This window comes from Anticarsia gemmatalis, chromosome 12 (assembly GCF_050436995.1).
Source record: "Anticarsia gemmatalis isolate Benzon Research Colony breed Stoneville strain chromosome 12, ilAntGemm2 primary, whole genome shotgun sequence".
Classification (NCBI taxonomy): domain Eukaryota; kingdom Metazoa; phylum Arthropoda; class Insecta; order Lepidoptera; family Erebidae; genus Anticarsia; species Anticarsia gemmatalis.
Genome location: NC_134756.1, coordinates 1,767,351 through 1,792,138, shown reverse-complemented (window position 1 = coordinate 1,792,138; position 24,788 = coordinate 1,767,351). Strand labels below are relative to the sequence as shown.

At 33.8% G+C, this 24,788-nt stretch overlaps 1 protein-coding gene across 3 annotated transcripts in view; it reads right to left on the bottom strand.

The window, feature by feature from the left end:
* sdt (MAGUK p55 family member stardust) overlaps positions 1–24,788 on the bottom strand; it is a 189,931-nt gene that overhangs the window by 89,231 nt on the left and 75,912 nt on the right. For 2 of the 3 annotated variants that reach the window (XM_076121312.1, XM_076121313.1), the window contains 3 exons: positions 8,288–8,403; positions 5,066–5,712; positions 106–234 (listed from right to left, as the gene is read on the bottom strand). In XM_076121312.1, coding sequence (XP_075977427.1) covers positions 106–234; positions 5,066–5,712; positions 8,288–8,403 — 892 coding nt within the window. The remainder of the gene's footprint in view (positions 1–105; positions 235–5,065; positions 5,713–8,287; positions 8,404–24,788) is intronic. The other variant, XM_076121314.1, reaches the window with a different exon arrangement.

Sequence of the window (24,788 nt, the reverse complement as noted above, 5' to 3'; positions counted from 1 at the left end):
TAACGAAAATTATCCGTATCACCGAATCCGTGTTCACAAAATCCGAATCATCACTTCAATAATTTGTTCCAGAAAAATCATCAGCTGTTTATCAAAGGCACTTACTTGATATTTCTTGATGGAGTCCATCTGATCTTTCGTGACATCATGAGCTGGTGGTCTCGGAGGGGCTACTCCGCCGGAGTCCCGTGGGGGTACTGCTGGCGCCACGGTCTTCGCCGTGCCGTTCACCTGCTGTGGAGTGATTGAGGGTTAATACGTTGGATGATGAGAGGTTCATTCAAATGGGAAGGCAGTCAAGAGATGGTGGTATTTTTAAGATTTTAGGGCACAATATTTTAAACCTGTGTATTTCGAAGGTTCGGGTGCAGTGTAATTATGTTTAAGTTAGAAATTACAAAGTCAATGATCTTAACAAACAATAAATAATTGAAATAAATTCCACAAGAATCCAACTTATTAAATAATATTCAGCCATTTAACTTATTCTTTAGGTCTAGATTATTAAAATATTGTACCCTTAAAAGTCTGCAAGATCAGTGCTATCGAGATTGTTTATGGGAATAGGTTGTAATATAATTTTCTCAAAAATCTAGGAGTCGAACCTAGGACAAATCTTTGTAATTTCAACAAAATAACAAAGATTTTACAAATACGTATCTCAAGAAATGATTTTGTATTACTAACTATTCGAAATTAATAGAAAATCATATCCACAACAGTAAATATTTAAAGGTACAATTTCATATCGCATAATATTTTCACCCATGCTACAGCCCAAATACATTATTTTCATAAAATATATAACCAAAATGCAACCCTTATTCCATATAAAGGCATATTCATTATGAGCATGCATTTTGGCTCGATACACTATTTTATAATCTTCATACATATTTATTTAAATAGGAAAACACGCATGGCATTTGTAATATTCGAACTATAACAAAAAATTAACTAAAAATGAGATTTTTGAAGCACATAAATCTTAGGAACATCATTTTAAAACTGTTTCAGAACAACAAGAGAATAATTGATTCGGATTTTTTTATTTTACGTAATTGCAGATAAGCAAAACCGTGAGATAACGCTAGTCATTACTTTAAATCTAAAAGTTATATTTACAATTCATCATTATAAAACACAGTAATAAAAAACATTTCTACAACTTAAACAACAAAAACTCAATTTGCTAAAATGCCACTGTGTTGTCCAGTTTATTAGAATTTATTGCTCAAGTTCTAAATAAGAATAACTGCAGTTAAAATGACAGTATTATGTTACGACTTAATGTTTTCAAACCCACTTAGGTACCACATTCAAAAACTTTTGTCTCTTTCCAAACAAATTTTAATAGCACAACTTTTCGTTCGCGAATTACAATTTTAAATCCCCTTAACTTAGTTCAAAACAAGTATACAACTGAGCAATTAATTCCGCAAAAATTACAGTATTGTATAACAGTATCCATTTTGTAAAATAAATATCCCCAACATGCATAAATCGTATAAAAAAACTACATAAAAATATTGATTAGAAACCTGAAAAGGAAAAGTTATTGACACGTATAAGACACAGAATTTATACAAAAATAATACAATCGAAAGAATATAAAGTATTTGAAACGAAACACGTATTTCAAATTCATTATTTCAACCCATTTACACTCCATAAAAGGTACTAAAAGCGCTGAAATTCAAATTACGAACCTTAATATTTCATTTATAATGTGTGTAAATATCGTACGTTAGAGAATATTGGCACAAAATGTTCAATATTTCATATTATTTGGCTATTTACGTTGGATAAATATGAAATTGTGCAACAGGGTAATAAGGAGGATAATGTCGCATAATTCAAGGCATTAAGGGTCCCTCTGGAGGGTTGATACCCATCCACACTTGATTATACCCACGATTTGGGTACGGGTATGAGATATTGGGGTAACTTGCCAACTATTCATATGGGAAATTATTTTGGAAGGGCGCGTAATATTTTTGTTGACGTGATAAAGTTTCCTTATTGCTAACAGTTACTTGAAAACTTAATTCAATATAAGGAGGAAGTAGTGACGTGTAGACTTGGCAATATTTAGTGGAATAGACAATGAAGTTAGCGAAAAAAATAGGCTAAATATTTAGGTTTAGCAATAACTGCAAGTCGTTTGAGTAATATTATTGACAACAGTTTGGACTCCATAAAAAATATTTTCAGAAAGCAATAATACGGAAAAAGAACGGATCTTTCAAGACTATAGAGAAGAATATTGAGTAGAAAGAAGAATTCGACGTCAATACGTAAGAATAAACTACAAATAATTTTGGATGGAGTTAGTTCAGTTTCAAACATCAACAAGCAAAGATGTAGATTCCCAAGAATTTAGTTACAACTATCCATTTCTATCTTGAATAGGACAGAAAATACTATCGTTTGGAAATTGTAAAAAACATTTTTAAATACAGCTCGAATAAAAACATAAAAACAGCAATCCCGTAGCAAGAAACAGCCAAAATGCGGTTCAGTTTTTGAACTTTTTCAAAATCCAGAAGCTTTTCCAAAATTTCAAATTCGCCACAGAAAGAGCGTTTAGTGCAAAAAGCGTGATTTGATGGAACCTGTGATGATGTGAAGGTATTTGACATTCTTCCAATGTCAAATACCTTGACCAAAACAACCTTGACCAAGACAGAACTTGGAAAAAGGTCCTTTCTTTATATAGGATGAATATCAAATACATATTTATGTTGAAGTGTGTACTATAAAAATGTTAAATCAATTCGTGATTTTAAAGTGCGCTCTAATAAACATTAGCCGTTTTTTTTGTTTTATCAAACTGACACTAGTTGGCGCCACTAGTATGTAATGCATCTAAAATTAATTATTTTGAAATTAGACTTTGTTTAATACGATTTTTTTAGCTCAACAGATTCCATTTCTTGAAAATAATATCACCCTTAATTGCTGTAACATTATTATAGTAGCTATGATCTGTAATCGATGACAATGATGAATTGAATGATAAATTGTAAATCGTTTAATTTTACTTTATACTCTGTATTTTGTTAAGGCGCAATACCGATTACTAACTATTGAAAATGACAATCTATTTTAAAGCTAACTTTAATTTGGAATTTATATAACTAGTACTTAAGATACGTTCGTTAAACAATAACATAGTTAAGTAAGATCACCTCACTCGGTCGTAAGTAATATCTAAACTTGGGTTTTTTTAACATGATTACAAAAAGTAAGTGAATCATAATCATAATCGTGATCAGTGTATCGAAAGGAGGTGAAGGTGAGACATGACAGCAGATATAATTACATACAGTGAACGACTAATAAACGTTATCTAGACGACAAAGAAGATAAAAATACTATTTTTAAAACGAGCCTCGTTTAGGGCCATGGCTTTTTATAGCCTTACCGTACTTTATAGTATGGAAAACTAATTTATTATGTCTAAATTCTATAAAGAATTGATCAACGTAAATAAGATTGGGATAAGAAAGACTTTAATTTTTTGAAAGCAGAATATGGATTTGTTTTGCTAGGCATTTTTATTAAAATAAAATATTGTTCCATTATAATCTTATTTTGAGGCCTTTAGAAACAAAAAACAGTGGCTCCAAATAAAATATTTTTACTATGTAATGGTAACCGAGTTTTAAATTATTAACTCTTTATGGCTTTACGTGTGAATGAACATATCTTTAATAATTGTGGACAGTTGTTTATACAAATAGTGAATGAAGTTTATAACATTGAATGAACAACATAAAATATTTAAAACACGGTCGGAATGTGACCTCATTGTACGCTAATGTGATTCAAACAAATATTTGTACTTGAACATTTAAATATTTTGTATGACACACGAATGTTCGCTCACTACTTAAAATATAATTAACGATTGCAATTGCTACAATTGCTGAGTGTGTAAGCCCATTGGCAGGTTCTTGGAGAGACGAAATATTTTGTAAGACCTTACTGTACCCAAAATCACACCAATAAATGATTGATTTTGATTAAAATTAAAAATTTGATTTTAATTAAAATTATAGAAAATGGCTCAAAAATGATTTATTATTTTAGATGTTTTCTTGAAGGCTTATACTACCTGAAAGCATACACTTCGAAGCCTTCTCAAAAGGCTAGGCTATAAGCACTTAAAAAATTGCTGTTTTCCATTCTGTTTATATTCAATCAATCAGATTTGTCTTTGTCGACTGTACCCACAATTTTTTGGATACTTAGTGCCAGTTTCACAGCTAGCTATTTAGTCTCAGATGACATATCTGCTACAAAAGTGACAGTTAATTAATAAAAACAATTGTCAGGATACCATCTGATAAGCTATCTAATACTTTATCCACAAATAGATTAATATTAATTAATTAATATTGTTTTTTCACCGAAAGACATGTTTTAAGAACAGACCTACCGAATCGAAAATTGATTTGAATTTTTCACTATTATTGTGTATGATGAAATGTATATTGATGATGAATGATGTTATAACTAACACTAAGGTCTACCCCATAACGATGTTAATGATTAATTGTTAGTTTACTAAGTCCCTTAATGTGTTAGTATTGGAGTGTTATGTTACCGAATACGTACCACGATTACCCTCGGTCTACGAGTCGTCTTAGTTCCTTTGAAATTGTTAAATAGTACTATAATTTGTCTATAATGTTTAAAAATAGTTTTACGCCATAATTATAGCATGTTTATTTCTTCAATTAGCACATTGTGGCCATGAATATTTAATACGGTCACGAATTAAATTTAATTTAGATAAGAACCAGTATACGACATTAAAGGAAAGTTCTTTTCCCTTTGATATTGGCGAAAAGAAGACATGCAATTAATCGAATTAAAAGCTTGCAAATCAGAATTCGCATCAGGAACACGAAATAGATTCGATTTAGAATGTGACTCTTGTTATTTTTAGTCCTATGTCAATGCACTCAGTCAAGGAACTAAGACGACACACCAGAAGATCCCAAGTATCTATCTCCAACTGTCCCATGACAACCATGCGTAGCAAAGTGCCCATTACCTGAAACGCCACGCTCTTTCTGTCCACAGTACCCGGGTATTTGGGGGTCGTTTTCACGATCTGAACGAACGTGTCCGGGACATCCACGGCCACCTCCCTTCCGAGGAGTACAGGGGTCGTGTCAAACCCTGGGGGGAGCTTGTAAGACGCGTAGACAGCCTCCCTGATCAACACAGAGTCGGTCCGAGCAGAATAAGTCACTCCTTCTCGACAATCGATCAACGAGTCTTCGCCATTCGATATCAGCAGTTGGATTTTGTGATCGCTCAAATTGTGAGTCGTGTTTGAGGCAACTGAATCTGATCTTTCCGAATTCAAGTCTCCACATTTGGCTGTTTCTGAAGACCCTTTGCTTTTCTTGCTCCCGAAGCTTCCAGAACCGTCTGAACTTTGGGGTAGGGAGAGGAGTTCTATGGTGCTGTTGTTTTTAAAGCTGCCGGAGCCGTCAGAGCTGGGAGCTGTGTTGTGGAGGACGGACTGCTTGGAGCCGAAACTGGTGGAAGAGCCACCGGAGGAGAGGAGCGGTTCGTCGTCCCTGGAGGTCCGGAGGCGTACCTGCGGGGGCCGCGGGGGAGGGTAGCGGGGAGGCGTCTTGTTGCGCGCGATGAAACTGTCTGGCACGTCCACCGCCATCTCGCGGTGGGGACCTGGAAAGTAACGAAACAATATTAGTTATGAAGTTATTAAAGGCTTGTTTATTAGGTATCGGAATAGTCTTATGAGAACCCGGTCTTCTATGTAACTTATTATTAATATTGAACGCTAGGTAATAACAAAATGTTATATCGTAAATATACAGCACACCCTTACTTGTGGGATTTACAGTAATTTATAATCTCTTAAATAAACACAATTTCAAAATAATGTTCACAGTATTTATAATTTTTTTTTCATTACCTTACATACCGTAACCATTGCGCACTATACTGTGTAAACTAGTAAACATTATAAAGTAATCAAGCAATCTATCACGTACAAGAGCATCAGTGTCAGTGGCACTCGGTCGATGTAACTCACTGACTCGAGCACATCAGCCGCAGGGATTCATCCACTCCGTGCATTATACACTGTCTATGGGTAAGTATGCTTTTATGAGATTATGGTAGGAATTATGAAGCAAAATAGCCTTTGACTAATAGGAGATCACCGGAGTTAGTTAATAAATAAATTTAACCTATAAGTGTCCCATTGCTGGTCTTGGGTATTCTCCTGTATTGGGGGAGGGGTTAGGCATTGAGTTAGATAATAAAAAAATGGAAGTGATATACAAAAACTTATTTATTTTCCTTGATTTTAAAGATGGACTGGTTTTAAATGTTTCTTCTAATCTATACTAATATTATAAATTATTGATAAAATAATTAACAATACAGAATTTGCCAGAAAGTCGTAGCAAATCAGCGACAATAAATAAGCCCAAATATAATTTCGGCGCTGCAGTTAAAAAGAAAAATATTTTGAAAAAGTTATCAGATGGATTGGGTAAAACCAACTTTGGAAGGAAAAAGAGTTGGCAACAATAATTAAAATTGCAAAAGATACTGAACCAATAAACGATTTATTCACACCAATTATGTACACAAATTCAAAAAGTTTGCTCTTCAGTAGCACGGCTCTGTACAGCCGGTACTTTCGTGTATCGAGAATTTGTCATTAAAATGTATTGCCAAAATAGTTTCTACGACGCCCGCTAGAGGCACTGAACCGATTGTCAAACATTTTTTTTCGATAGCTAGCCGATTGTCGGTAGTCGATAGTGGTAAAGAATCACACTACTGAACAAGATAACTACGCACATTGATAATTGTCAAATTAAAGTTAAAAAGAATTAGCCAAGTGGTATTTTAGTTAATTAGAGGTACATATCTTTCTTGGTTTTTGTTCTATTGTGTGTTTGAAGGTCATGGCTGGCAAAAACTGTTCAAAATCATGTACCATCTGTTTGGCAAAAAATAGGATTCTCCTTCTCGCTCAGGTAGTTTTGTTGTTAGTTTGATTATTTGAATGAATTCAATGATATGCAAGATTTTATTTATTGTAACGGAATCTTAGCAGTATCTCAGGTCTATTTATCTTTAGATATCAGTGAAGTTTGTTGTAAATAAGTTGAAAAGCCGTTTTAAAGCAATGACTATCGAATAAATTATGGTTGCAGAAAAAGCAGGTAAAGCAAATGGAAACGGAACCTCTCCGTACAAGAAAATTAAAAAAAAAGCAGTCTTGACAGATTTTTAACATAAGATATGTCAATATTATCTATAAAATAATTTGATATATACTAAGTTAGGCCTTAAATTTTGATTATTATGTATATAAGAAGATAATATCTATCCCTGATTACAATATCAGCAATCCTTCATAAAATCTCATTCAAGCTAAACATTTACAAAACAATCCGAGTACATATTTCATTTTAAACACAAAAAGAAAATTTAAACTTACATTAAGGAGAAAATTATTCAAGAGAAGACACAAAAGGGAAATAATAACTTGGATGGAAGGATCTCTGCGAAAAGAAATTAATGAATCCCTGAATTATTCGTCGAGACATACCTTTGCTCGTTTCGTGAAAAAAATCATAAAGTTTTGGGGAAAAAACTCCCACCTTGGGAGAGAATATCAATGTATTTGGGTAAATTTTGTTTATTTTATTGCGCATATTTCGATTTTCGGTTTGCAAGTCAATGAGGAAGCTTCGGTGATTTTCGTGTTTGGTGATTAGATCGTTATTCAGCTTATAAAAATGTTTTACTGATTTTTAGAGGAAACTCTTTCTTTAGGCATCCTAAATCTCAATAAAAATATTGTTTCTCTCTAGTTCCTTAAGTTTACAACAAATTGATGCAATTTCATGCGTTCTTTTTGTACGGGACGACACCAGGTAGACGTTTACTCATACGATTTTTAACAATTAGAACGACCTCTGAGCAGCTTCTTAAGTCGTGGCTTAGGATCTGAGCGACCACCTGAGTCAAAACTGACTTAAGACAGACATGTCCTACAATCAAGTTTGCCTTATTGTAGGTATATGACAATTTTATCTATAAGACGCATCTTTATTCTTACATACATATGTACATAATACCACGACTTCTACACATAGGGGTAAGAAGAGACTAGAGAAGTTTTTATTAACTGAGTCGGGGCTAACGTAAGGTAGACCTTACGTTAGCCCCGACTTTCTTCACTAGTTTTGAGTAGGGCTTTTGCTACTATACGTACCGGTGTCAGAAGATAGTGAGAGCATGGTGAGCATGTCTTTGTCGTCATCCGGCGGCGGACGCTTCTCCTCCTCCGCGCCGAGCACCACGATGCTCGAGCCGGACCGTCTGCGGGGCCTGGAACATCATACAATACAACATTATTACCATGGTAAAAGCAGACTAGCTGACCCGCGCAACTTCGCATGCGTCACAATAGAGAGAATGGGTGAAATTTATCCTCGTTATTGTAACATTTTTTACTGGTACTTTGCACCTATTGGTCGTAGCGTGATGATATATAGCCTATAACCGTCCTCGATATATCGAGGCTATCTAACACTGAAAGAATTTTACAAATCGGGCCAGTAGTTCCTATAGATAGATATAGGAATATTTCTGTTAAAGAAATTCGACACTGTAAAGAAAGTCCTGCAACGTTGGTCAGTTTCAATGAACGTTTTTACATACTATAATGCGAAAAGACTTTTTCCCCGACTTAATAATTAAATCACAGGCAGTTTCTATATAAAAATGCATTAAGATCTTCCTAGCTTATGTTGTAGTACATTTCACCCTATTTAGCAGTAGAATCACAGTTGAGACAGTCATGTGTAATTCATACGCATAATTATGCAGTCGGTTACGTAACGGTGTTGTTACGTGCGCGTCACGCTCGGCCGCCCGGCCGCCGAGACGGACGTGCTTCCTTTCACGCTGAGTGACAGACGCTGAAGCGGGAGCGGGAGCGGGAATCTTAAGACTTTAGTAATAGCGGACATGCTGCCGTTCATAAAACGTAAAAGTTTTGATACTACTTTCTTTGGAAAATTGAGGTACAGAGCTTATAATGAAGGGACAATTGTATGACACTTGTAAGTAGAGGAATCTTTAAAAGATTGGAAAGGAATATTTACGATGATGCTTGAAATTTGAAGAAACCTTCTACTTGCTGTTGCATCTGCAGCATCTTCCATCTTAAATCTTAAGGTAGATTTACCAGCGTAAAGTATTAAGAAAAATCTTTGTCCAAGCACCTTTGTATAATCCAGAGATATATTTTGAAACTTTAGCACTTTAGTCATTCATTCGTTAGTTAATCAAATTCTCTTTGCTCGGGAGCAGCTTATATAAAAAAAATTACCTAGCGAGGATTTTTGATCAGTCACTTAAATCGATCTACTTTTTAAAACAATTGCCTAAGTTATGGTGCTCCCAATCACCATCTCAAGGTCGACTACTAAGAATATTATCTAGTGCAACCAACCTTTTTCTAGTCCGGGACCACTTTTATATTATTCTTGTTAGCAGGGACCACTATGCACGTATATTTAAAATATTGTGTAATAATGAAAACTTAAAATTTTAAAATGATTTGCGGACCACATTTTGACTTCCGCGGACCATATTTTGAGTTCCGCGGACCACTGGTTTGAAACCACTGATCTAGTGGTTAGTATTCGTATGCACGAGAGTCTATTTAATATTTTATAGTTACCTAGAAACATTGTTTAAGGTTTTTTATACTTGATCGTCATGAATTATGAATGAGTAGCAAAGGAAATGCTTTTATATAGGCTGCATTCTTTGTAGTAATTATCCATTTCTCTCTAATATACCGATGTAAATAAAGTTACATGTGATTCATTATAAAATAATAAGCAGCGATAGCCTTTTGCCCACGCAAATGGTTGCAGAAACCTAGGCAACGCACCAGTGTTTTCGAAAGTTATAGGTGTGTTTACATATTTGTTACGTATTTGTCTATTTGAAAACATGCACTAAAGGTTCTGGACATGTACAAAATCAGCACAATATAGAATTGATACTTAAATGGAAAACATATTTTCAGCTTTTCCAAATTGTCCTCATAATCCTAATAGGGTTCCTAAGTGTACATATGTAATATTCGATATCATTTACTAAAATAAGCAAAAATCGCTGACCTCATCTTATATTAATTAGAAACCTATAACGAGATCAGCACATTTTCAGTATAGAAGCGGTTTTGGTAAAAATAAACCTAATGCCATCAAAAACATTCTGTAAAAATCTCAAGTCTCGCCGTAAAAAGTTGTGAGATCTATATAGTACCAAGTCGATTAATCTATTTAGTCTCTACTTAAAGGACCTTCTGTCTTAAGTTATTACGTATGTTATTATCATGCCAATTTAAAAAAAAATACCTTTAAAACAAATAGACCGACCTGGCCATCGCATGATTTGATTATTAGTATGTATCACACTACACAGCACGACGAGAAGTTAATGCTCCTGAAATACTAATGGCGAATTTGTGTTTTCTTGCGATGACCAAGTCGATCTATTTGTGTTAAAGGTATTTTTTTTTAAATTGGCATGATAATAACATACGTAATAACTTAAGACAGAAGGTCCTTTAAGTAGAGACTAAATAGATTAATCGACTTGGTACTATATAGATCTCACAACTTTTTACGGCGAGACTTGAGATTTTTACAGAATGTTTTTGATGGCATCTCACTTCTTTTTGTAGAGCGAACATAAGTCCAATTTATATGGAAAGATGTTTTTTTTTCATAATTCAACATATTTTTCTATGGGAATGTTGTTCAGTTTCATGGGCTAAACACCCTTACCCACCCTATACCCCCTCCCGTTATGCCTCATACAGTAGATACCTATTTACACCTATTTATTTTATTTTCTACAGTAATAATAATTCATTAACTGCAAATGTAACCTTGTAATCTTATGTATTTATATGGGATCACAAAGTTATTGTTGCAGTTGGTGTATTTAGAAAACTGGACCGAAATTAGAAAATATTAAATTTTTCCCATGATTAAGACACTAAACCCTATTTGTATTCTAAATTTTAAGCTTCTAAGTCTGCTAGAAGTACCTTAGACTTTTGATGATCGGTGAGTCAGTGAGTCAGTGAGTCAGTGAATCAGTGAGTGACAAAATTCAAAATTTTAACAAGTTGTCATTCTTAAACTACTGGTTCAAATTGACTGAAATTTTAAACATACACTGTTTATACAATGACTGATTGGTTGCTGAAAATCCAGGCTTCTTGTTTTATCCACAACGAAATTATAGGGGTGTCAAAATAGCCCGAATTGCTTCGAGAAAAGGATGTTAACGGCCGTGCCGCTTTTTTTTTGCTCGACTTGCGGGGGCACTTCCGTGCCCCCAGATATGTGTTAACTAAAACCGATTACTTTAGACTTTTTGATTCTTTTACCATTTTTGTACAAGAATCTAGAAGTATAATAAATTAGGAATACCTATTTATTTCTATCTATGGACACATTTTATTACATGGTCATTTGTTATACAAAAGGCGGTGTAATAACAAGCTAACTATTATTATCTTCAAAGGTGTCACTAAAATGCTCATCCATCTATTAATTGGTAGCACTATTGGACGCTTCACTTATAAATAAATAACTGTTTTAAATACGTTTTAATCTAAAAATCCTTATGTACTGGCTATTTTCTTCAAGATTCCTACATAAGTATAGTTAAATATAAATAATAATGCTGTTAGGCAAAAAAGGGGCAATTTTCATCCATTACCGAGAAGAAGTGGGCCAAACGGAAGTAAGGGTTGTTGCCCATAATGACGAATATGAATGCAAGAAAAAAATTTACAAGGCAAGAGACATGTCGTAACAATTTAATTGTAATGTCACGAGTTGCTTACTTTAAAGGCCAAGCTAACTCTATTGTGCCATCATTTTTGTGTTTTTAGAAAAAAATATTTTTTGCTTGACTCAAAAATCTAATTAATAACTTTTATACTAAGTATTTAACCCATCATAGCATGGCTATAATCAATTGATGATACTAATTTCAATTTACAAATGCCGCTCTGCTTACCTCCATAGGAAAATGTGTATGTAATTATGTATGTATGTATGTATACACTAGTATGTAAATTAATAAGTACTAATTAATTAAATAAAGTAATTGAATATAATTCATACAGTAATTAATAACTGATGTAATTGTATTTGTATTGCTCAAGGTAAAACAAATATTAATGAAGATACCGTTTATTTGTACAAAATTGTTTAGATTACAACACTGCAAGATATTGATAACATAAGTATATTATAGTCTGTTTAAATAATACCTGATATTGGTGACACGTTCAGAGATATGATATAAAAATATGTAGGATTAAATCATTTAGCGAGGTTTTTTATAGCCAATTAAATTTACCTACTTGACATTTTTACTTAATGAGTAAAATAATGCAATTTGGCATTTAAAAATACACTATCAATGGGGCTACCTAATGTTCAACATGATTGTAGGTATTCTAACTATGCTTGAAAGTTTTAAAATAGTGACGTTGATAGCGCATATAATGTATTAGAACCCAGGACTTTTCGATCGCAGGTTCATTGCGTGAAAAATAGCCTTATATAAGTTAAACAATCTACCACAAACATTGTAAAATAACCTGCATTCACGAAATAAAACGCCTAATCCCTCCCTCATTCTGGGAGGAGACCCTTGACCAGCAGTGGGATATGGAAGGGGTAAATGTATTCACAAAATAAAATAAGTAGACAGTCAGTTACAAATATGCCGTCAAACCAAGAATCAACAAAAAATAAGAAAGAATAGTCTTGCAAAAATCCTTGCTTTCAGTTGCAGTAGACACGTAGCCTTACTTTCCCGGGAATATTGTCAAACAAAGCGAATGATTATTGCGGCTAATCCCGGCGGGCGAGCGCTTACTTTTATTGCCTTCACGCCGCCTGCTCTACCCGGGTATAAAACGCACGGTCTTGATGTATGCCACAAGTTAAAAGAGAAAATATTGTATTATATTGTTGACTTTTATTAGCTCGACAGCAATCATACAAGTCTGTACCTTATATTTAAGTTGGCTGGATTTGTATATTTGGAAAACAATCATTCAAATCAATGTTTGAAGTCAAGCTCAAGTGTATATTGTTGGTATTAATCCAGCCGATTGTGGTATAAGGACTTGCTTAATAGTAATCAATAATTTCACGTATTTAAAGCACAAGTAGATTTGACAGAATAACTAGATTTTAGGTTTAATTAAATAAGGTCGCTACTTCTGGTTTTGCTTTTGCTGATATTTGCGTTTTGCCGATATTCGTTGTAAACTACACAGTCATGACATGTGTCCGTCGAGTATCGAGAGTTTGACATTAAAAATGTACTGCCAAAATAGTTTTTACGGAGCCCGGTAGAGGCGGTAAACAGATTTTAGTGTAAAATTTCTCGTTAGCTAGCCGGTTGTTGGCAGTCGATAGTAGTAGAGAAACTCCAGAAGACTATACTATACTTCCAAGAAACAACCCCAATAAAGTATAAAATAACTTCCCCTACCAAAATGTAGGTCGACATTTAATAAGCTCATAGCTCAGTCCGCCCCCTGTTCGCAATTCTCCCAATTTGAGCGCGGCACATAAAATAAAGGGGCGAGTAGCGGCCCATCTGTCAGTAACTCAGTACCGGGTTACGTAACTACTATTTATGCTAGGTCAGGACTGGTTTTTATGTTCATGTGTATACAGTATTGTGACTACTGTAGGATATATTGTTGTGAAACTTAGTAGCCCAGATATTGGAGAGCTTAGCGTCCTGCTTCGGTGGACTTGTAATAATTTTCCATGGCAATTATTTACAAAAATTTTAGGATGTTTTTATTTATTTTTATCGGCGATGTATTAAGCAAGAATAGTAACCGACGGTCCTGTATGACAAGATGTTTGTGAATTGAATGAGGCAAGGAAAATGCATAAGGATCGTACCTAAGGGCATTCTTTGGTTCTTGTCTTACTTTTTAAAAGCCAATGGATGGCTTGAAGTGCTACCACGAAGTAATTCATAGCTATGATTATCAAAGACTTATAAAAATATAACAAACTTATCTGATTTATATCTTCGTACAAATCGGGACCCAAATTTCACGCTAAAAGGCTATAGTTTTTGTGGGTAAGTAATTCTCAGAAGACAGAGGTCATAGCTGTGACTGGTCATTCGCTCTATTCAGGTAGCCTAAAATAATATACGGATACAGATATCTGAGACCTAATTGTACCGTACTAAAAATCCTTCCTTTTTTGTTTTAATTTAAACCTTTTAGTATCTATTTTATCTTTCTGTAAAAAAGTAGAACAAGTTTCCCTCGCAATATTTTTCTTCAGCGGTATGGCATGAGACAGCCACAATCTCATAGACACATTACAGGTTAAAATCTAAAAGGCTATCACATATTTCAGTTGACAACTATTTGAAATCCACTGTACATTGGTTTGTTTCTTAAATTGTAGTGGGTAACACGTTACGTCAAAGCAGCAATGTACTGAATAGTGACTATCAATTTGACGTATACTAGGTGTCAACTGAGATACGTAATAAGCCCGCAGTATTTGTTAAATAAAATATTGGTGATATCATAATAATCTTTACTTGATATTATAACTGCGAAAGTCTATCTGTCACGCTTTCTCAACCAAGCCGCTAAATTGAAACCACTTTAATGTAATCTTGCATCCAGATGGATTTGAACCCGGGTTTAACATCACAGACACAGTGGAAGAAACCTTGTACCTAGTCTATACTAATATAATAAAAGGGAAATATTTGTATGTAAGCATGTTTGTAACGAATTGGCTCAAAAGTACTGGAACAATAAAAAATATATATTTTACTATTTTAATGCTACATTAATCATTGATTAAATACAGGCTTTTATTTTAATTGCAAAAATATGAGTAACAATACCTACTAAAACAACAGTAACATAAGCAAAGCCGTAGCGGGCCGCCAGTAATTCATAAAATGATATTTAAAAACTATTTTCAAATAAAAAAAACATCAACAACTGTAACCACTATACAAATTTTCAAAACCTTGAACATTTACCATCGCCTCCGTACAAACAAAATTCAATGATACAACTTTGCACAGACAACACAAATTAAAAAAGGATGTTTGCACATCATTAAAGTGTTTCATTTTGGTTTGCCTTTGACAAAGTATTTGTGTACCACTGTGGGTAAATAATGAACGGCAAAGTATTTTGAAACGAAGCCTTGTAACACAGTTATATAAGATTCTTACTGCTTACGTATTCCCGAAGTAACGTATCTTTAACTACTGACTACGAGGTCTCGGTTTCGATACCCAGGTCGGTCTAAGTGCCATTAAAATTTCTGTTAGAATACACGAATGAAGAATCAAAAAGATGTTCATAAATTGTAGACAAGAACTATCTCGATCATGTCAGCTAAAAACAGCATCATAATAGGTGTTCTCGTTTCGTAACTTCGATGCTACATACAAATAAACAGGATATAAAAAATCTGTGAGGTATAAAAAAACAGACTTTAGAATGTTCTTTTGGTACAGACTTTAGAAATATTTAGAATCAATCATTATCATTAAGAAAGATCGTGTAATGCTCTCTATTAAGTTATTGGACTATATATTTTTGCTTAGAAAAAGCACTGACATCATTCCCACCATTACATCACAACACCTAATTTAAAGCAATAAAAATGTCGATTACATATCAATAAAGATCTAGATGATCTCGCAATAAAAGCCAGGTGGTCTGAACACTCTGAACAATAGGAAACAATACAGATAATACAACGGTAAGACATAACGGTGTAAGTATTACTGCGCGTGCGCACCCGAGTCAATCGAATAGATATCGATTTGCGGTTATCTCGATTATTTGTGGGCATTCGATTATGTAAGGTGTTGATTGAAGATATTTTTATGTAGGAATTAGAAGTGTTTTTGTGTACAAATAACACAATAGATGATCAATAGATTGATGATGATGAAGATGCTAGTGTTTTTACAAGTTTATTAGTAGATCGAAAATTTTATGAATGCAATCTAACCTAAAGTAATAAATATATAGGACATATTTGTTGAATAAATAAACTATCAATCTTAGGAATCCTTTCACTTACAGAGAGTTACATTATCAACAAATAACATAGGCCTTCAGCCTTAAGCCTTAGAGTAAATCTTTGCATAGGATGAAATCGCAGGTTCTGACTAGGTGATAAAGACATGATTCTTTCAGAAAGAATTTACATACAATTTACAGTTAGGTCTTATAAAGATGTGTGGAGGGAAGTTTGTAAGGATCGTACCAAGTGGCGTTCTCTGGTCTCTATGTGTGTCTTATAAACCAGAGAAAACACAAATTGAAAATTAAAACACCTTATATCCTGACTTTTCCCAAATCAGTTTCCTCGCCAAAACAACCCATTTCTAATTAATATAAAATCTATATAAACAATATCTACTCGACATTCTAAGCTATTTCAAACACAACACTCAACTAGAACATTCTCCCACCTATATACAAGAAAAAAGCTAACTTATTAATAGCATTGCTACCCCAGATAGTGTCACAATAGCAGGTATATGACACATAGGAAGCGCAACATGAATGCCGTAATATAAAGGCCTGTCCGTCACGGAGAAGCCTTTGTGCCTGACCTATTTTACACTGCGTATTAGCTGATACCTAGATTATCCGTTTAATGTAATTAAAGTTGTGTAGGAAGGAATTTTGAGTAAAATACCCCCACTGCCTCAATTATAGGCGCTTTCACTGACACGTAGTTCCAAATCTAATATATAAAATTCTCGCGTCATAGGTTTCGTTGCCATACTCCTCTGAAACGGCTTGACCGATTCTCATGAAATTTTGTGAGCATATTGAGTAGGACTGAGAATCGGCCAACATCTATTTTTCATGCCCCTAAGTGACACTTTTTTTTAAATTTTTATGGCAAACCAACGTTTGCCTGGTTAGCTAGTATATTTATAAAATACACCCATTTTTTGGCGTCAACAACGTTAGTTCCATGTAATAGAGTGATCCTATAACCACCGGGCACGTTACCAAGCTCTAACTTACTATGAAGAAATTTTCTAACATACCCTAATCTAATTTACCCGTCCCGGAATTTAAACCCGAGACCTTACGATCAGCAGTCGGATACACGGATCTCATTGGTTTATTAATAAGGCGGGTAGTAAAGATTTATATTCCTAAATCGATTTCACGTGTTAGGTATGTGATGTTTTAAACGCCACTTTAAAGGGTAATTTAAGTTTTAACATTTAGTGACCTAATAACTGACGAAGTCACTAAATTTTAACTTTTCCAAAACTAGCCAAATCGGTCAATACGTTCTTAAGTTTTAACGACACAAAGGCATCTTGTATTCATATCCAGGTATCAAAAGTTAAACCAATAAATCGTTTCTTACGAAATTTCAAGACAGTTTCAACTCCACAGAAACTCCACTACATCTTCAACAAAACATTACAAGTGTACAATGATATAGTTTCTCATATATTCTATATTGTCACCGTGGATGATAGTGTTGACATGTCCGACGTGTGTCACGTAGGAACGTTGTGTTGTGTGACGTTATCAGCCTCATTGTCTGCTGTGTAACGTCTAATTGTAATAGTTTTCTTAGAGGAATTCGTGTTATGAAGACTTCTACCCGCGACTTTGTCCGTGTAAAGGATTTCCCGAGGTATAAAGTATCGTATGTGTTAAAGCCAGGATATAAGCTATTACCAGTTACCAGTACACACCTATAAGTAATTGCCCTTTAAGAGATTAGTTAGTAACATCTTTAGTTTGATATCGATGATGACAAAATCAAAATTTATGGTGGACGTCGAAGAGATGAGACAGGACCGGTAAAGAAATAGAAGTACAGCTGTTATAATAAAAAAGGAATTCTTAATTAATCTACATCGTTTGGAATGTATTACATTTATCTAGGCTTATAAGCATCACAGGTGTTGTATTCTTAGGACACATATCTGAAAGACGTTCCCTATGTTTTTTAATCTAATTTTCAAAAGTGATAACTCAAGATTTTAATTAAGGGATTTTTCAATGCAATTTTTTAAATACAGTTTCTTTAATAACAATACATCTATAAAACTCAAAACACGTTTCCTCACGTAATCCTCACGTTTCAGTTTTTTCAAGAGCAATACTCCCAAAAAACTAAGCTAAGTTCGATGCAGTCTATCCGAAAATCCAATCCTAGAAATAGCTTCTTACAGAGCATGTAAGTAACATGGTCACGGAACTAGTGTTCTAGTATATTTATAAATATAGTTTGTCATAAGAACATCAAACAATAGCCATTGTTTGTGTACGACATTTAGCAACGTTATGTAGACTGGTTAAATACATTATTTACATGTGTCGTTTAATTATAATAGAAGGTAAGACGCGCAACATTACTGTACTTTTTCTAGGCCTTCTTTAAGAACTGTAGCCACATAATCTGAGCTTCAGTATAATTGCTTGCTTTTTCTTTCTACAATTAAAATACTATCATGTTTGTATAACAGCCGTTTGTAACTGATTGTGTAGTTTCAGGTGCATTTTCTATATATTTTTTTTAATCTTTGTATACAATTCCATAAAATACGACAGAAAAATTTCATGTCCACTTCTTTGCTTAATTAAAAATTAAAGAGACATTAAAGGGCACTAACATAATTGTCACATGTTATCAGGCGATGTTTTATTAGAAAACCAGTCCAAAAAAATCTTTGTAAATGTACTAAGTAACATTAACTTGGCCAAAGTAGCAAAACTAGTTCAAAATACGGCAAGAACTCTGAACAACTTTTTTCAATAATAGCTGTTTGAATGAAAGCGATTACATCACAACTATTTTTAGAACATTTATTAATAAAGAAAAAGGGGGAAAGGATACGTGACGGGAATATATACTAGGTCACGGGATATATAGCTCTTATTGTGAGAGCAATAAAGGCTAGTTTTGTATGGAGAGTTTTTCTTGATGGACCAGTTGGATATGATGACGTCAAATTGTTTTAATTAGTTCATCTGAAAATATTGGAAAGGGTGTGAAGATTTATTATGAAGGGGTTTATTTTAGACCTATAGATTACTCATGCTAAGTAGATATTGATGTTATTTTATGAAAAGTATGTCACTGGCACCCATATTTCAGTCATGAAATTTCGGCGACGACCTTTCAGCACGCCTGACACGTGCTTAACAGGACATAAGTAAAAAATGCCATTAACTTTTTTTGACCCAGCAATCGAACCTGGGAAACAACCACGTAGAGTATAGATTCATGGACTACTGCAAAATTATAGAGATATGTTCACTTGATTAACACTCGAATAAAATTAGCGCAAAATGATGCATTAAGATGACTTATAAATTGTTATAATCTTTATTTAAGCACTATACAAAATACTATATTAATAAAGTTGTAAATATTGATAAGATTAGCTGAAACTGATAGCTACGTTATTGCAGATAAAAAACATTATGTGCACTAATCGGTATTAATCAGCTCTAGATCTTTTTGATATAAAATGATGTCGCAGTTTATTTATTTTTCCAACATTTTCGAAAGACAATCGTTATCATCGTATTTATGATTCACAGAAAAATATTTTCTTCTCTCGACTCCATACATACTAAACTACATATAGTTTAACTACAAATGTAGAGCTTTGTATACAAAATTCATGATTTTACTTTATTTTGGAAATACACAACAATAATTATAATGCGCTAAATCTTCAATGGCAAGGCTCTACTAGGTTGTCAGACTATAAATCCAGGCTATAAATCCATAACTCATCCATGCTAAATAAAATTATGTACAAACATGCTATTCTAACAAACCTTCGCACTCATTACTATAAGATACTTTTAAAATTTCAAAATCAAAATCAATTAATCATTTATTTATTTAGGTCAAATGCTGACACTTTTGATTGTCAATGATACAGAGAGTGAATTTTCCGCCAGTTCGGAAGAGCCAATGAGAAGAGCTGGCAACAAACTCCTGACCACTCTTTTTAATCGCCAAATGGTTTTTATAATATTTCTATATTTAGAAGTACTTAAAATACTAATTAAAATAGTCAAATACTTCTACCAAATAATTTATTATCAAATAAAATATAGCCAAGATAATGTTATGTTTCATTTAATTCAATTTAAAACAATCGTCATGTTCGAATACAACTCCAGGCGGCCATGGTATTCGAAATTCGAATCACGTCCGCGAGTCTCACCTCCCGCCGTTATTACGCCTACTCTCAACCATAGATAAACTTCTCTATATTATATTACATTTTGATTCTTATCTGTGGTTATACTAATGTGTGTTGTTTGGGTTAAAATAATCATATCTTTTGTGGTGCTAATATTTTATATTATAGCAAGTTTTTATGTAGAGAGCTACAAACTAATAGTGCAATTTATAGGACCGCTTGGTAAAAAAAAAAATAAAGTATATTTCTAATTCTTTTTTTTCTTTTCAAGTTTTAAAACATGTTTGGACAACTCAATCAATTTAACCAAATTACAGCTCAGAGTAAAAATAAATGAAATCCTCTGGTTAAATTATAATTAACTAGCTGACCCGCGCAACTTCGCTTGCGTCACCTAAGAGAATGAGTCAAAATTTTCCCCGTTTTTGTAACATTATTCCCTGGTACTCTGCTCCTTTTGGTCGTAGCGTGATGATATATAGCCTATAGCCTTCCTCGGTAAATGGACTATCTAACACTGAAAGAATTTTTCAAATCGGACCAGTAGTTCCCGAGATTAGCGCGTTCAAACAAACAAACAAACAAACAAACTCTTCAGCTTTATAATATTAGTATAGATTAGTACAGATTTAATTTTACCCAGTTCCATAGACAAAATAAATGGCATTTATCATTTCTAATAATTTCACTTTAGAAAAATCACAGCTTTTCTATTATAAACCACCAATTTTTACGTAAGCCACAGATTATTTAAATGAAACAGCTTAAGGTAACAGTCCCTTTAACTTGGGGTAAGAAAAACTTGCAATTTACATTCCATTACTACCCTTTCTCCGGAATAATTTTGGAACTATGCAGGTGTGTTTTATATTTAGACAAATGCTGTATTTTTAAAACCAGTGAAAGAATTCTTTGTCTTTTTACGAAACCTGTTCTTAAATAGGATTCGATGCACAGTCTAGAACGCTTTTGGTATATTGGTAATCATAGTGAAGAAAAACCTTTTTGAATTGGTATTTTGTATTTTGATTATTATGGTGGAAAATTTGATTTTGTTCAAACTGGGGAAAAGAAGCATAAATATGGAAGGTGAATAAGGTTCAAATAGAAGCAGCATCTTATTTGTTAAGTAATAATGTAATTCATACTTCATATCATCACGCTTTTTATAACGAAAGGTGTGGGGAGAAGTGTATGACACAAAACAAAATAAACTTGCAAGTTGCGTTCATGGGAGTACGGCGTGATTTTCTACGAGTTAACTAAATTAATGTTTGAGACGTTCAACTTCAACTAAAAACACTCTAACAAAACTAAATGAAATAATAATAATAACCCTTAATATGAGCAATTTGACCTCAACGTAAAGTCGAGATATTTATAGTTTTATTTCATTCACAAAAAATATCATTCATTCGTTTTCGTGTTATTTTGAATGAAGATATAGTCGTCAAACTAGGTTTTTAAGAATATTTTGGACTAGTCAACAATATAGAACTGTCAATCAATCATCCTAGCCCTTCTTCTGGATACTGAGTATGTTATACAGAGCGACTTTCTATCAGACCTCCACAACCCAGTTACCTGGGTTATAAAACGATACCCATCGGTAAGACTGTTAGACTTTCAAGCTTCTGATTACGACTGTCAAAGGTGTTTAAAAATGGCAGCAGGAACCCACAATTTAATTTCCCTTCCAAAACACGGAGGAACTCGGTATGTATAATATGGTCACCCATCCACAGAACTAAATCGGCAAGCGCAGCTTAACCTCAGAGATCGATCCGTGCCGCTATTGTTATTTAGCTGTTTTCTACAGAAATTACGCTTAAATTGAATAAGAATACTCTTAAAATATAGCCAGAATATTGTAGTTTTTATTAAAAACGTGTTTCATTCAGGTTTTCATGTTTACTCTTTTTCCATTGTCCAAAAATGATTGTAAAATATTGGGAGCACCTCTATTGTAACATTACATTGTCTCGCAGAGGCCGGTCTCTTTTTGTTATGCTTTTTGTTACATTTGTTACATCCTGGTTGTAATAGATTTCATTAACAACTGTTATTAACGATTTTAAATTGTTTAGTTTTGTTTCATAATTGAGGTATGGTAGAATCGATGGGTTTTTTCGTTTTATGGCAAAGTTGTCGAGAGTCATGTTCGTAGATTTAAAAATAATCATACAAATAGTTATGACTGTTTCAATTTAATATCAAATAATGAACTGATCGCTGAAATATACGCTACAGTGATTATTTTTTCTTACGTCATACGATTTTAATCATCAAATTAAAGCATATTTTTCTTCTACTCTCAATCTTCATTACTTATCCCCAAGCAATTTACGTGCGTGTACGATGAAGTCTGACACCAGTAGCCCGATTCTCTACTACTATCGAGTATCGACAACCGGTCAGCTACCGGTATAAAAATCTGATCAGCGCCACTACCGGGCTCCGTAGGTATTTTGGCAGTACATTCTAAATGTCAAACTCTCGATACTCGATTTTCCAATCATAGAGAACCGTGGTACAGATTAAAATAATCTAACTAAATTAAAAAATACAGCTAACCTAATAACTTAGAATCACGATTTATAACCATCAAAACAAACTCAAAAACCATTTCAACCATTAGCCTATATTCGAAAACAGTTAGAAATACAAAGGTCCCTTGTATTTCACCATCACCATGGTATTACATGATCCGGTGGCTGGTTTAATCACCCGCATGCTTGCTTTCACTGGCTTTTAAGTGATTTATAAACGTTTGATGAGTGTGGAACAAAACTGTTGTTTTTGAGGAAAATTTGAAGAAAAGGTTAAAGATGAAAGTGATAAAATAATACACAAGTGAAAACGCAATAACATATAAAAAATCTATAAAATGCTTTGATGGATCTTGAATGTGCCAACAAATTGTTCTTTTTATTCAAAATATTAGGGTAGCAAACACGAGTGTAGGTATTTCAAGTTACGTCTTTTTATAATAAAAGTTGCTCGTACACTTTCTGGCATAGATACAATGTTAATTTTTTCTAAAATACTAATTTCGTTTTAACTTATATCGTAGCTACTAGCTGACCCGCGCAGCTCCGCTCACGCTTTCTTCTATAGCTGACCCGGCAGACTTCGTACCTACTGCCTCATCGATAAATAAAAGACCTAATCTTTTGTATAAAATGATTTTAAAACAAACAAATCGAATCTGTATTTAATAAAAAAGTATTTATTGAATAAAGCATGAAGTTTTATTATTATTTTTAAATCATCATGTTGCTTACTTAGAAAACAGAGCTTTCCTGAAATACTGGCTATTTATAAGGTTTAAATTTGATATTAACAGACACACTGTTAAAATACAGTCTGTTTACTAATTTAAAGCTTTCTCAAAAACTATATTTTTTGTTTTGTTTTGTGGTGCGTAAATAAACAAAGAAGACGGTTTTCCGACGCGCGAACACGCGACGTATAATTGTCCATGCGCGAAACAGGGAAACTCCAAGTTGATTCCACAAACTTCTAACGACTGTCCTTGCGATTTATTTATGGTCATCGCAAAGGCCAGACGTACTGGAAATTGTAAGCGTTTAAAATCGAATGGTAAGTCCGTTGGAATCATCGGTATCCGCGGGATCAAGACATCCTCTCCTTTGTATTTTCCTTTTATGATTGTCGCCTCAATGACGTTATTCATCAGTCTTTTCAAAGCCAGTCTTGTTCTATTGCATAGTCGAGGTTGATTATTGTTACGCAGCATGATGACAACTGATCCTACTTTTAACTGCAAATTGTGAGGTGGTAATCCAGGCAATTCTAGTGAATTTAAGAACTCAGTGGGATAGTTGATTACGTCATCCTGGTTCATTACGGTGTCGACTGATTTGAAGGAATCCAACTGTCCTGGAAGAAAATTCTGAATGGTTGCATTAAGATCCTCGACATCATTATTTTTCGCTGCTGATATTGCTCGTTCACCCAGCCAATTATGGTTATTGAACTTTTGCGCTATATCTGGGAAAACTCGCTGAATAAGCTCCACTTTTGAGTCTGTGATGTGACAGAAATCTGTAGGTAATGTGATTAATCTGGTCGAGGTGTCCACTGCAACTTTATTATTTCCAATGTCTAAGAACTGCTTCGCAAACACATTTGCAGTTTCATCTTGTTGCAAAAATACTCGCATGTTAGTTGTTAAGTGGAGTGTCTTTACGTACTGCCACAAATTTGATGATTTTAGGTATGCATTTAGTTCATCAGCAACAGTTGATCGAAAATCACCTGACAACAGTATCATGGCCCCACCGAAAATATTTTGGTTGTCACGAAGATCTTTCAACGTTCTGTCCAGTGCCTCGAGTGACCTCTTATGGGCCATTGTGCATTCATCCCATACAATAAATTTGCATACGTGTAGGATCTTGGCCATT